The sequence below is a fragment of the Electrophorus electricus genome, chromosome 12, assembly GCF_013358815.1.
Source record: "Electrophorus electricus isolate fEleEle1 chromosome 12, fEleEle1.pri, whole genome shotgun sequence".
Taxonomy (NCBI): Eukaryota; Metazoa; Chordata; class Actinopteri; order Gymnotiformes; family Gymnotidae; genus Electrophorus; species Electrophorus electricus.
The window spans coordinates 3,002,213-3,014,712 of record NC_049546.1 but is presented as its reverse complement, the minus strand read 5'-3'; the positions used below and the strand labels follow the sequence as shown (position 1 = coordinate 3,014,712).

The 12,500-nt window shown below is 44.6% G+C and overlaps 1 protein-coding gene across 1 annotated transcript in view; it reads right to left on the bottom strand.

Annotated features, from left to right (window-relative positions):
• Window positions 1–12,500, bottom strand: part of spon1b (spondin 1b) — a 66,764-nt gene that overhangs the window by 38,769 nt on the left and 15,495 nt on the right. The window contains exon 6 of the mRNA XM_035532257.1: window positions 11,914–12,062. Coding sequence (XP_035388150.1) covers window positions 11,914–12,062 — 149 coding nt within the window. The remainder of the gene's footprint in view (window positions 1–11,913; window positions 12,063–12,500) is intronic.

Genomic DNA, 12,500 nt, shown 5'->3' with positions numbered 1-12,500 from the left:
TAAAATTGTTGCGGACCATAATTGCTCTTTTTCTCCTTCGGGGAGGCTCTCCGACGTGCAACTGAGCCATAAAAATGTCCATTGTTTCACTTTTTTTCTCAGTTTCCAACTCAGTGCTAAAACATCGCTCCCACCTCCAACCCCACTACACCTCATTATTTATGCATTTATATGTTAAAGCTTCAAGCATTACAAATACTCCACACTACCATTATTTCACAGCCAAGCTTCACTGTATTCTTCATACATAGGTGCCCTTCTCAAGCCTGACCAGGAATTTCCAAAAAGCTCTCAGCAGGCAGAACTCGGTTTGCCGCCTATCTGTGTCACAACCCTGCTCGAGGTCGCGGGATCTCCCTCGCTACCTTCCAGCACACCTGAGCCACATTGCCGCTGCGTGAGATCGCCCCGGGGCCCGTCAGCTACGATCGGCCATTCTCTTCGTGGTTTTCCTGTGCTCTCGACACCGCACACACACAGTTGTGCCATTAGCATGTGATGTCAACAGAGGTCCAGCTGACTACAGAAGAAAACACAGCCACAATGCTCACGTCTTGTACGCTTGTCGAAAGCACAGCGCTGTTCTAGAGCTGGAGCTTTGGCTGCCTGACTCCATGGAGATGCAAATAGACTTTTTTCTGTGTTCCAAAGCGTCCAGGCCATCCCACTGTAATTATCTTGTCTTTTGTGCTCAAAAGGACTATGCTCACATAATGGGATGTGACACATGGGGTAATCGAGTCGGGCAATTAAGACAAGGGTAGGAATTTGAGGGACCTGGCAACCCTTCCTAAGCCATGCAGAATGTGTCATTTAAATAAAAGGGGACTCCATTGTAACAAAGAGGGACTCGGTTAGAATGGTGGAGTAGACAGAATTCACGGGAGTCTAACACAAGTTAGCAGAGCGTAGCCGTAGATGGTGGCTGTCTGTCTCCAAGGTCAGCATAATCCAAGAGACAGACCACAAACTCTGGACCTGGACAAAGAGGTTCAGGGGTTTGGGGTTTAAGATTTCTGTGTCTGGGGAAAAGAAGATAGAACTCCATCAGTAGATGGTGGACAGGCTCCAACACATGAGCTACTAGTCAAACATAAAATGAATCCCAAAAACATTCATAAGGCGGATCATTTCCTGCTCATTTCACTCAGTCACATCATGGACACACCGCATATTTTAATCTAGAGATTTTAATAGATATTATCACCTGGAATGCCTGTTGATAAGAATGTGACTCCGAGCCCAACAGCAGATTAAAAGAGACAAACTCCTAGGATGTATGCACAGAGGTCTGCCTCCTGTACAAGGCTTTGTTGTGCAACCTTTTGTTCAATAATTTTGTTTTAATCAGCCAATAGGAATAGTTTGTGTATCCAGCTTCTGACAAAATGCAACAGCCCCCCCCCCCCCCCCCCCAATTAAAACCATCTGCCACACTTTTTGACCAATAACACGAATGAATGAAAAAGCAATTAACAATCAGTGCACATAAAGAAAAATCTTTTATTGGTTCTGGGTCCCTGGTTACAGTTGCTAAGGGAAACGTTCAAGCATAATTGTTAGTTTGTAGGTTGGGTTGTAGTAGTTATTAATGAAATGAATGCTGGACCCAAGGGCCAGGTCCATACCTTTGTCACACCAAACAGCAGGTGTGTGTTGCTGGGTCTCACAAATATTACTAGCAATCAGGGAGAAAGTTACTAAAATAAATGCTTGACATTCACACGCATTTTTATTAAATCACCCTCTGGGCTATGCAATACATATTCATCAAAGAGACGCAATCTCTCAACATGCAGCGGATGTGTAGATTAGATATCTAATCACACTGACTCCTTCACAGCCATTCCTCACTGTCAGGTCAGAAAGTTTTCTTTAAAATAGCTGCAGATATGGGAAATGAATCGTGTCCTAATTTTAGGCTCTCATTAGATAATAGAGAACAGATATTCTAGGATGTGGGCAAAACTCTAATCAGAGGTAATCTGAGCTTTTCCTGGTTTGTCCTACTGCCCAGACCATGTAGCTTCCACTGGCTCAATCAAACACCTTTTTACACGCAACGTAGTCCTATTTTAGGACTTCTAATATTATGTAATTATGTCATAAAATTATATAATTCAAGAAAATTACAATTAGCACATTCAAGCATATTTAATTAAAATGAACAATTAAAATGCCCTATTCAGCATTAACTTAAGGGCAATATAAAAGCAATGTGTTAGCCTAATTTACACAGTTAACAGCAAACATGTTTAAGTGAAATCTAGCATAGACTATTGTTTTCATTTACAGTTCACAGCAGCTGATAAAACATGTAACAAATTTACCTCGTCAATAACATGAATTATTGCCTTCCATTTGTGCCACTTCTGAAGCGTGCTGGGGACACGAATGGGAACCAGAGGTGGAATTCTGCTAAGCTGTGCCTGTAAATACACAGCACTGAAACGAAAGGGTTCATACCCCCGTTCATCAAGCCTATTGATTTAAAATCTATATATTAGTAGTTCAACTGTTTTTTTTTTTTAATTCATTTTGACAGAAGATTGTTTCATTTCACCTGTCGCGTTTGATATCTCGGCATCGTGTGACAAAATATAACCTAAGCACGAACGTCTTCTGGCGGTGCCATTAGTAGCATAATACCTTCCGTTTGATTGATTAGAACAAGTATATTGTTGGGCAAATTATTCATGAATAAATAAAGCAAAGACTTGTAGAGGAAACACCATCCGCATTTAAGTTTAACTAACATCTCCGTAAGCTCACCATGACACAGCGTCCTAACGCACCCATCAGGGAAGTCTGACAGGTGTACTTCTCATAATTCTCTATGCAGGGAAAATTGGGGTAATTGTGACACTTTTTATTGCACCGCTTTTCTGGCGTGTAAAAACAGACGGCCATTAATAGGCGTTTTTTTTTTGTCTGCTCACACTACTCATATAATGTGTTGCGTGAGCAGCGTCTCGCCCAAAGCTGAAATGAATCCTATGCCACTGCATGAATGGCAGAGTGATATATCTTTAAAGTTTCATGAGATAAAATTATCTTATTTTTTCCATTTTATCATGTAAAGCATTTATTTTCAGACTGAAAAAAAAAAATTCCGGGAAACAAGAGAAGGCTGAAGTAAATAAGACTAATTTAGCATAAATCAATTTACATCTAATAGAAAGAAACACACTGATCATTCCAAATTGATAAAAAAAAAAACTAAGATGCTAAGATAAAATTAGCTGGCATTACAAAATGTCCGACTCGGTTAAGTCATGGTTTCCACACTTCCAGGGCCGTCCTTCCTGTACGGTGTGCAGTGCGTAAAGCTGGCACGAACGACGTAAGGTCAAAGGCCGGTAGTAGGAAGTGCTTCTTTGTGACAGGGAAAGCAACCTAGAGGCTCACAGTTTGACGGTGAAACACAGAGCAGCACAAGGCGTGTGCCAGTGTTACACACTGCCCAAGCTGAATCCAGTTATGTTAATTCACCACCATCATAATCAGTTAATCACCCACTAAACATCAATTTTGGGAAACAAAAAACTCCTCAGTGACAGACACACAAGCTCTTGTTTAACATACATACACAACTCCAAAGCTCTCTCAACACGCCTGAGCTAATTGTTATGCTAAAGACATCATTAGCTGATAATACTATGCAAATACCTTGATTATTCATTAAGTTAATATAATGATGGGTGGAAATCCGCATTGTTTTCATTCCATGCGTAACCGTGCAGATTGCCTCATCCTGTCACCATTATCTGCAAATGATGCAGATGTCATCTGGTTCACTGCCAAGGTTTCCATGTGTTGAATAGACATTGATTAGCTCTCGATCCCTGACACCTGCATTTGAATATGCATATGCATAATTTAGCATGCTTTGCATGATCACATGGTCCTTAATATATTTACCAGAAATTGCAGTAATAGACATGACCCTGCTGTGCAAGCATACATAAGTAATATTACTTCATAACATAGGCCCCGCCCCCCGCCACCATTCCGTCAAAGCTGAAATCAAACCTACGCCATTGCTTCAATACGAACGAACCGTTGTACCTTTAAAAACAGCAGAAGCAACTAAAACTGCGAGTCAGGAAACCACGGCAGACAGGCTGCTGAGGAATAGATGAGATTTCCCGCTAAGATTTCTCCTCAGCTTCTCAGCTTCTGTGCCCCCAGGTGTTCAATTCATTCCCATTCCATTTACAGCGAGAGCAGGGCAGTCGTTGATATGTAGAGCTCGTGAATGGAGAATGAAGTTATAAATTATTTTGTAAATTCCTCCAACAATAAAGGGAGAAGGAGAGAGAGCCACAGATTCCCCCACACTGCTAACTTCACTCTCCACGATCACTAGGCCTCTCACACAGATAAAGCAGTTTGCATCTGAACTCTAATGGCAACAGGCAGGCATGTTATATGGAGATATAATTGCAATTACAAGCAGATCCATTATCAGTAATGACCACAGATGACCTATTCTTCCATTATTATAAAACCATTCCAATGAAATTAGATTTCAGCACTGGTTGGGAGGCAGCAACTGAATGATGCAAGCATGCACACCCTCTGCCACAGGCTGCATCCACTCGCACTCTTAGGGGCCCGGAGTACCGAAGTACTTTAGTACTTTAGTACTTTAGTACTGGACTGCAGGGACCATGGAGGACCCTGGTGGAGGAGAAGTCGTGCCTTCGAAAGGCAACCTGCCTCACTGTAGGACCTCCTAAGACTAAATCCCACTTCAGACACACTGTGTGTTTTTATGTGTGTGTGTGTGTGGGGCGGGGAGGGGGGGGTAACACTTTGAACATAATAAAGAGTGCCAGGCCTAGATTGAGTCATCCCTGCAAATATTTCTTCCTGACTGTAATAGTGCCATCAGTGGCCGCGGAGGCTCTAGGCCTCCACGTGACGGTCCACATTTGCACAGTCAGAGGAATTATTTCCAAGGCTGTCACACTTAATTTCTTCTCACAGCATTCTCTTCCCAGTACCCGTGCTACCCCCTCTGTGTAGGTGCCGTTGGTTCTCTTGCAAGTCCAAACAGCCTTTCTGCTTATTGAATTTCCATTTTTTTTCCAGGAAGCTTTTACTTCTTGGCCATTTGGAAGTGTAATTATTTCTGTGAGCGAGGCTTTCAAACTAGTCTTTTAGACGCCTGTGCCAACAGCTTCATGGAGCGCTTCCTCCCACAGATTCGGGCCCTGCGGTACCTCTCCAGCAGTACACAGGCTGTGACACACTTCGATTTCAACGTCCGCTCGGTCTGCAGCACCTCCGCTACAAGGGACCCTCCATCCAGCTCCAACCGGGGTGCAACTCTGCCCCAGGTCAGCTGCACAGGATTTAGCCATGGGAGTGGCTGGTGAACCCTCAACTGCAGAGTGACCGAGTCCTTCATTTATGATGTAACAATTAAGCAACATCACATGAAAGGGAGATTCTCCGAATGTCAGCACGTCTGCGATTCAGTCGCAGACGTGAGTCTGCACGCCGCAGGCCTAACAGTGATAAGCAACAAGAGATCTTGATGTATTTGTTTATTTAATCTTTTTTTGTTTTTTTTTGTTTTGGCCGTGCCAACACAAATAGTTCCACAATTGGACTGGGACTAGGCTGTTGCCAAGCAACGCAAACATTTTCCTGCACCTTGCTAGCTACTTTGAGTAGGTCTGTGTTATCACAGGCCAGCTAATTTGCATCATGTACATTTATCCGTAGATTTCCAATTATTGTTCAACCAGTGTAATAGGATTCTGGTGGCATGTGTGATTCAGATGAGTAAACAGCAAAGTTAGATAATAGATAATAATAGATAGATAGATAATGATCATTAAGGTCATTAACGGTTAGTAGAACACACCTGTAAAGCTATGTGATGCATAAAGTTCAAACTCCCAGCACTGTTTTACTCTACATCACATCACATTCCATCTCATGGAATGTCTCTTGTCCAATCAAATGCAAGGACTTGGTTATCCATTATGTTATCCACTTCCTGTTGACGCCATAAATCTGATGTCAAAACACTGCATTAGAAGTAAACGCATCATAAGTAGGTTATGTGTGATTAATTCATATCTCCTGCCCTGCATAAAACCACACACACACACACACACACACACACACACACACTCCTCCTTTACTTCTTCAGGGACTGCGAGAGCCTCCTGCCTGTCACCAGCCTGATCATGTGGTTGTGCGAAAGAAAGTGCGAAACAAAGTAAGTCTTTGTGTGTGTTTGTGTGTGCGTGTGTGTGTGTGCACGCACACAAGGTTGTCCGTGTTAACTTGATTCGTTTCAGCTTTCTCTAAATGAGATGTGTGTTTTTAAGCGCTGCCTGCATGTCAGGTTCGGTTCGAGACACCACATAACAGATTTACTGTAGCCGGGTCCTTTGGAGCGCTCCCACACACATGGGAAAATCATGACAGGAGAAGGAGTCTTATTGCAAACAGATTTAGGAAGGCTCTTTTATGATTCGGAGAAAGCAGGGTGCATAATGTGCGTGGCGCTGCATTATTGAACTGAGTACTGGGATATGAATCTTGCTTCACTCAAAAAGGTCTCAAGGGACCAAGCTCTATCGCCTGGGAAACAGCACCACTGAATCTTAATAGAGGAACAATTGGCCGGCACATCTGGAGTGAGGAGCTCTTCTGAGAAGAATTCCCGTTTCTCTAGGGATCGAGAGTAGCAGCACATAATGCTTAGTACATTTCACCCGAGAGCTTAATACACAGCAGTGTTCCCTGGCAGGTGTGTGCGGTGCGGTAATCTTCTGCCCCGGCCCGGGGCAGATGATGCTGGGTGGTACTGACTGATCCGCTTGCCAAATTTTCACCCTCGTCACACCTTTTCTCGACTTGTCAAGCGATCGTGATGGCTGACAGGTGGCAATATGGGCAATGCTAATATCTGCTTTAAAGTGTGGTGTGTGTGTGTGGGAGGGGGGGTGTTTTTCCCAGCCCATTCTAGACGAAAGGTGTGCCGAAAGATGTCCGATATAAGCGCCGCCGTCCCGCTCCCCGCACGAGAGTGTTGGGGCAGTTACGCTTGACACACAGGGTGGGGCTGAGAGGTGCTCTGCAATTTCCTCTGGAAGGAACAAGGAATGGAGATGAAATCGAAAGATGGTGATGTGGACAGACCTCCCCCCGCAAAATAAAGCCCTTATAAAGAGAAGGGGGACAGAGAGTGGGAATGCTGGAGGCAGAGATGCCAGGGATTTGTTTAGCAAAGACAGGGAAACAGCGTGTCTGTAGAAATGATTCCCAGAAGACCGACACGGGCAGAAACAGAGAAGCCCATCATCTCTATGCCCACTTAGTCTTCCCCCAGTACGTCCGGAATTACCACCCTGTGGATTTTGCCCCCGGCACTAACGTTTTACTATCCACCTTCTTCCTTCCCCCTCCGTAAAGCCCTCATCATACGTTCCAAACAAGACCGACTCCGGTCGGACGGTTTAGTCTCCCGCTGAAGGTGCCACTGTATCTCACACAGGAAAGACATTCAGTTCCGATTAGACTCAAATTAGTTGCCAAGGCCAAAACACCAGCACTAATGAAAACACCAGCACTAATGAAAACACCACTACTAATGAACCTTCTATTAAGGTTCCTCAGTTCAACCTTTACTAAAGATTTACTCGTAGAAGCTTTAGTTTTATTACGAGATCATTTACTTGACTTACATATGACAGGAAAAACCTGGCAGATGACAAAACATATGATGTGAAGGTCTGCTGCTGTACATACAGAAACGTATTTATATGTGAATGAATTCTGACACGATGCCACCTCATTCACAGTAATACATTTAGGATACATTGGGGATAATTCTTTATCATTCCAATAATCCCTTTTCCTATCAACATTTGACTTGCTACAGACATTATATACATTATATACATTACGTATATTATGGACATTACGGACCGTGTGAGTAGGCCTCGCTTGGTAGGCACCTACGTCAGCTACCAGGATCAGGATGCTTTGTGTGGACAAAGCCCTCCAAAAATGTTTGAGATTCCGCAGTAAATCCCTAGTTTATTGAAGGCTAAAACATAGGCACTGTTGGACAACATTCCCAGTGTAAAGGGCCACGCCCACACGCATGCACGCACGCATGCACGCACGCACAGATGTCTGAATAAATTCATGTGCAGGTTGAAAAAGAACTGAAATCTTCAAACTGGCATAATAAACATAAGAAAAATCACCAAACTTAAAAGTGAACAGCACTGATATGCAGGGAGCTTCATTTGTGCATCAGAACAATGAACGCTGAATATAAGTTCAGAGTATAAATCCTGCGATTAACTGCATTGGATGGGAAAAGTTATTTAATCAGAACTTCAGTTCTTTAGCACCCTGGGAAACTTGACCGCAGTTCACAGAAATTGCCTCCGAAAAGATATTTTCTATTCTTTGCATTCGCATCTTCATCAACAAAAAATGTGCAAGCATCTTGCTGTGGCTGTCCCTTCTCTGAAAGAAGATTCATAACCCTTATTCTTTTCAACCCTGGACATCTTCACAAGTCATCCAAAGCCAAACTGACAAGCACCCAAAAAACCACCAGCCACGCTGGAGCAAGACAATTGTTCCCCTGCACACTATGGGAACCCGCTCAGCAGCCCGCGGGTCCTTGGCAGACCCGCTCGGACAACGGGCCCAGCCAAAGCAGACTGCAGGAATCCCGTGGCGGCCGTCCAAGGGCCGGCTGGCTGGAGGCTGTGGGTAAAAGGCATCAGAGGATATTTCTCTTGTCATCGCTCCAGTCACAACTCCAGAATGAGCAAGGCGGTGGAGCTCGCCCCTGCCCGCCTTGAGCTCCTCCCTCTGGGGCTTATTTCGCTCGGCCAGCCCAACCTGCCTCAACTAGGGATGAAAGAACCGGGGTCGAATGGGCTGTAGAATGGAGCCGAATGCAGCATGACACAGGGGGTATTGGGCTGTGGGGGTTATTGAATACAATAGGACCATAGGGACCATTCCAGTGTGGATGAAACTGACACCTAGTATTGATATTTGAGGACAGCATGTCTTTTGATATGTATTGTAGAAAACTGTACATTATTATTTTCCTGTGTTGTTTTTTAAATTGAAAATTGAAAATCTCTCATTTCAGCATCCTAAAGTTGATCTCCACAGCATGGAAATGCCGCATGTTTACCTTACAGACCCAAAGTTCTGTCAAGAAAGCACTTCAAATAAATTCAAATGAGTCATGTGCAGGTTTTCCGAGATGCCCAATCATGCAGAAAGAGAGCAAACAGCAGGTTGTTTTAATTAAAGCAGCTATATCAGATCGATACATCAAATGTTTTCTTTGAAGACCAAAACCACCAAAAGTACCCGGCATCACGAGAACTTCAAAGACCGCCGTAATGCGTTATTGCCGCTTTGTGTCCCTGGAAGAGGACACACAGGAGGATGGGCGAAAAACCGACATGTTTATAAGTTGGAAAGGGCAGATGAGAAAGACACTCAGTGGAGAATCAAAGCACAAAGTCACGACCGGCGCGAGACAAGTGCAAAAATGACAGCGGTGACGTCCATGAACGCCGGCTTCTGTTTGGAGTCTCTCGTAGGCACCCCTCGCACTCATCAAGGACAGTCGTCTCCCAGATCTGCTCCCCCTCAAAGCCATCGGAATATATCATAATGCCATTCCAAGCTTCTTTCTGAGTGCCAAGCAGGCATCTACAAAACAATCTATAGGTAAAAGGTTCAAGGTTAATATTCGCCACAGCAATCACCCAACATCCCCCAACGCTCAGACAGACATTAGCGATGCAGCTCATGCCATTGACGACAGAAATAAAGAGATAAATAAATCCTCGTCGTAAAAGAGCAGGCATTCGATTCCGTCCCTGACCGCTCCCGAGGCTACGATGCCACAAACAAGCAGAAATGGAATGCTATTGAACATGTGGTGAGGGATGCTCTTCCAGGATTTTACTATAGTTACTTTTGTGACTCACTTGGGATGAGTTCCTGGAGGCTGGTTTCTGCTTCACCTTTCATTCCAAAGATTTTAGCTAAATCCCCACCAAAGGTAGTATCAAGCTAATAGTCGACAAATAACACACTTTCCAGCACTGGTAATGGTAAATTAAGGTTACATTTTTAACCATTACCTAGCGATGTGTGATTTTGCATGGCCTGATAACTAACACTCTTCTGTAGGACTCAGTAATAAATAGAACAGAAATTTAGACTAGACTGACAAACATCATTTAAAGCGAAAAGCAGTGGTCCTAACCAGCGTAAAACAGCTGTGTTTCTGTTCGGCTGGAGCTACGCTTCATCGGTGGAGAGTGGAATCCCCCTGCCGCCCAAGACGAATGGTGGTGTCAGCGAGAGCCAAGCAGCACCGTTGAGGGTGAGCCCGTGAAGGAGGCGGAAGAGCCCCCAGCCTCAGAAACAGAGTAGATGTTTGACAAATGGACGAGCCAGGACCAAAACAATTACACACACAACCTTGATAGAGTATATGACTGATGGATGGAAGCCTACAGGGGACAAAAAGTGAAAAACTGTTCTATGACACCACCGGCACACGCGCACTGCTGAATGAGGATGAAGGTGATATCTGATGCAAATCAAACATCTAACCAATGCAAGGCCAGGTTAAGAATGACATCACCTGATGACCTAATCATGCAATCTATTCCCTTCTACCTTTCAAGTGAGGAAAAAAAACCCCCAAATGTTCATATTCTATATTAATATTCTATATTAATTACATTCTATATGAATATTCTATGTTAATTAAATAATCATATTTTTCATATTCTATAATAATTCTTTCTTGTCCAAATGAGGAGTGATTAATAAATATTAGAGGAAGAGAATTTTTGCTGAGCAAAATGAGGAGAAAAGCAGAGGCCCAGGGACCCGGGAGAAGCAGAGGCCCAGGGACCCGGGAGAAGCAGAGGTCCAGGGACCCGGGAGAAGCAGAGGCCCAGGGACCCGGGAGAAGCAGAGGCCCAGGGACCCGGGAGAAGCAGAGGTCCAGGGACCCGGGAGAAGCAGAGGCCCAGGGACCCGGGAGAAGCAGACGCCCAGGGACCCGGGAGAAGAACCCTGCAGTATCCAGCCCCGCCCACCTGCAGTCTGGTGCCACACTCACTCAGCACTGGAAGTCGCCGGTTTTGCATTAAAAGATAAATCGGTGCATGTATGGTATGAACCTTTTCTGTATGACCTTTAAAATTCGCCCCTCTCAGTCTGGACTTGATCCAGGCTTTCACACACACTCACACACACACACACACACACACACACACACACACACACACACACACACACACTCACACACAAGGCTGTCAAAGCCACCGCCTTTACTGCAGACGCCTGTTGACATTTTCAACACCGCTGCACTCAGTCCTGTCTGATTGCCCGATCACCATTCCTTACAAAGGGAATTAACATTAATTAATGAGGAAGACAAGACCACGCCTACTAACGAGGCTAATTAAGATTCAAAGCAAAGCCCCCTTCACTTTCTCACTGATCAACCTTTGACCTGCTATTTCTGAGGTCCAGGATTATGTAGGGGAACAGCACGGGTTCAAATGCTGACCTAAGGAACTTTGACAGGATAACAGGAATGAGAATGAGTCTTGATGAGGCTCAGTGGAGATCAGACATCGGCGACAGAAACTGAGCACTGGACACCACGTTTGGGGCTGAATTTCAACTCAAGCACACTGACGACCAGGTTGACGACCTCAACCTTGTCTGTCTCAAGCCATCTCATCTCTGCCTTCCTCCAGCCTGGCCTCTAAAATCTCAGTACTATTAGTGGCCATTTGGAGAGCCTTTGAGGCATTTTTCTGTGGTACATCAGAGGGGCCTCTAAGCCACGCCTACTCCATGGCCTACCTTCTGTCGGATCTCCTCCTCCATCTTGACGGGGGAGCCAAGCTCGGCCACCTGGCGAACCCCCTCGCTGGCGTATCCCCCGTACTGCCACAGCTTGTAGCTCTTGGAGTGGGAGGCTCCAATCAGCGCTGACCAGTGGTTGGCCCGCCCTTCAGGAGAGACACAGCAGTCAGCAAAGTGCGCCTGCCTGTTGGCTCTGCCTCTTTCATAAATAGCCACACCTCTTTTAATTAATATCCACACCCATCTTGCTGCTTTGCAGGGTGGGCCTCACCTGTACACCCTACAACCTCACAGGGTATCACAGCCTGAGTAGCCTGGGATGGGATATATTGCATATAGTAATAATAATAACAACAACACATTTTATTTATAGCATGCTTTTCACTGACTCAGCGATGCTGAAAATAAGTTAACAAAGATAAATGTAAATAATGCAAAAGAGATCAATAATTATGCATAAAAGAAAGAGAATAGAACAGCAGGATGAAGCACATCAGAGAGCAATAACCATAATCTGTTTGGATATATATGAGTACTGCTAAACTGGGTCGAGTTGAGGATTTGGCCCTGCAAGAAGCTGCAGA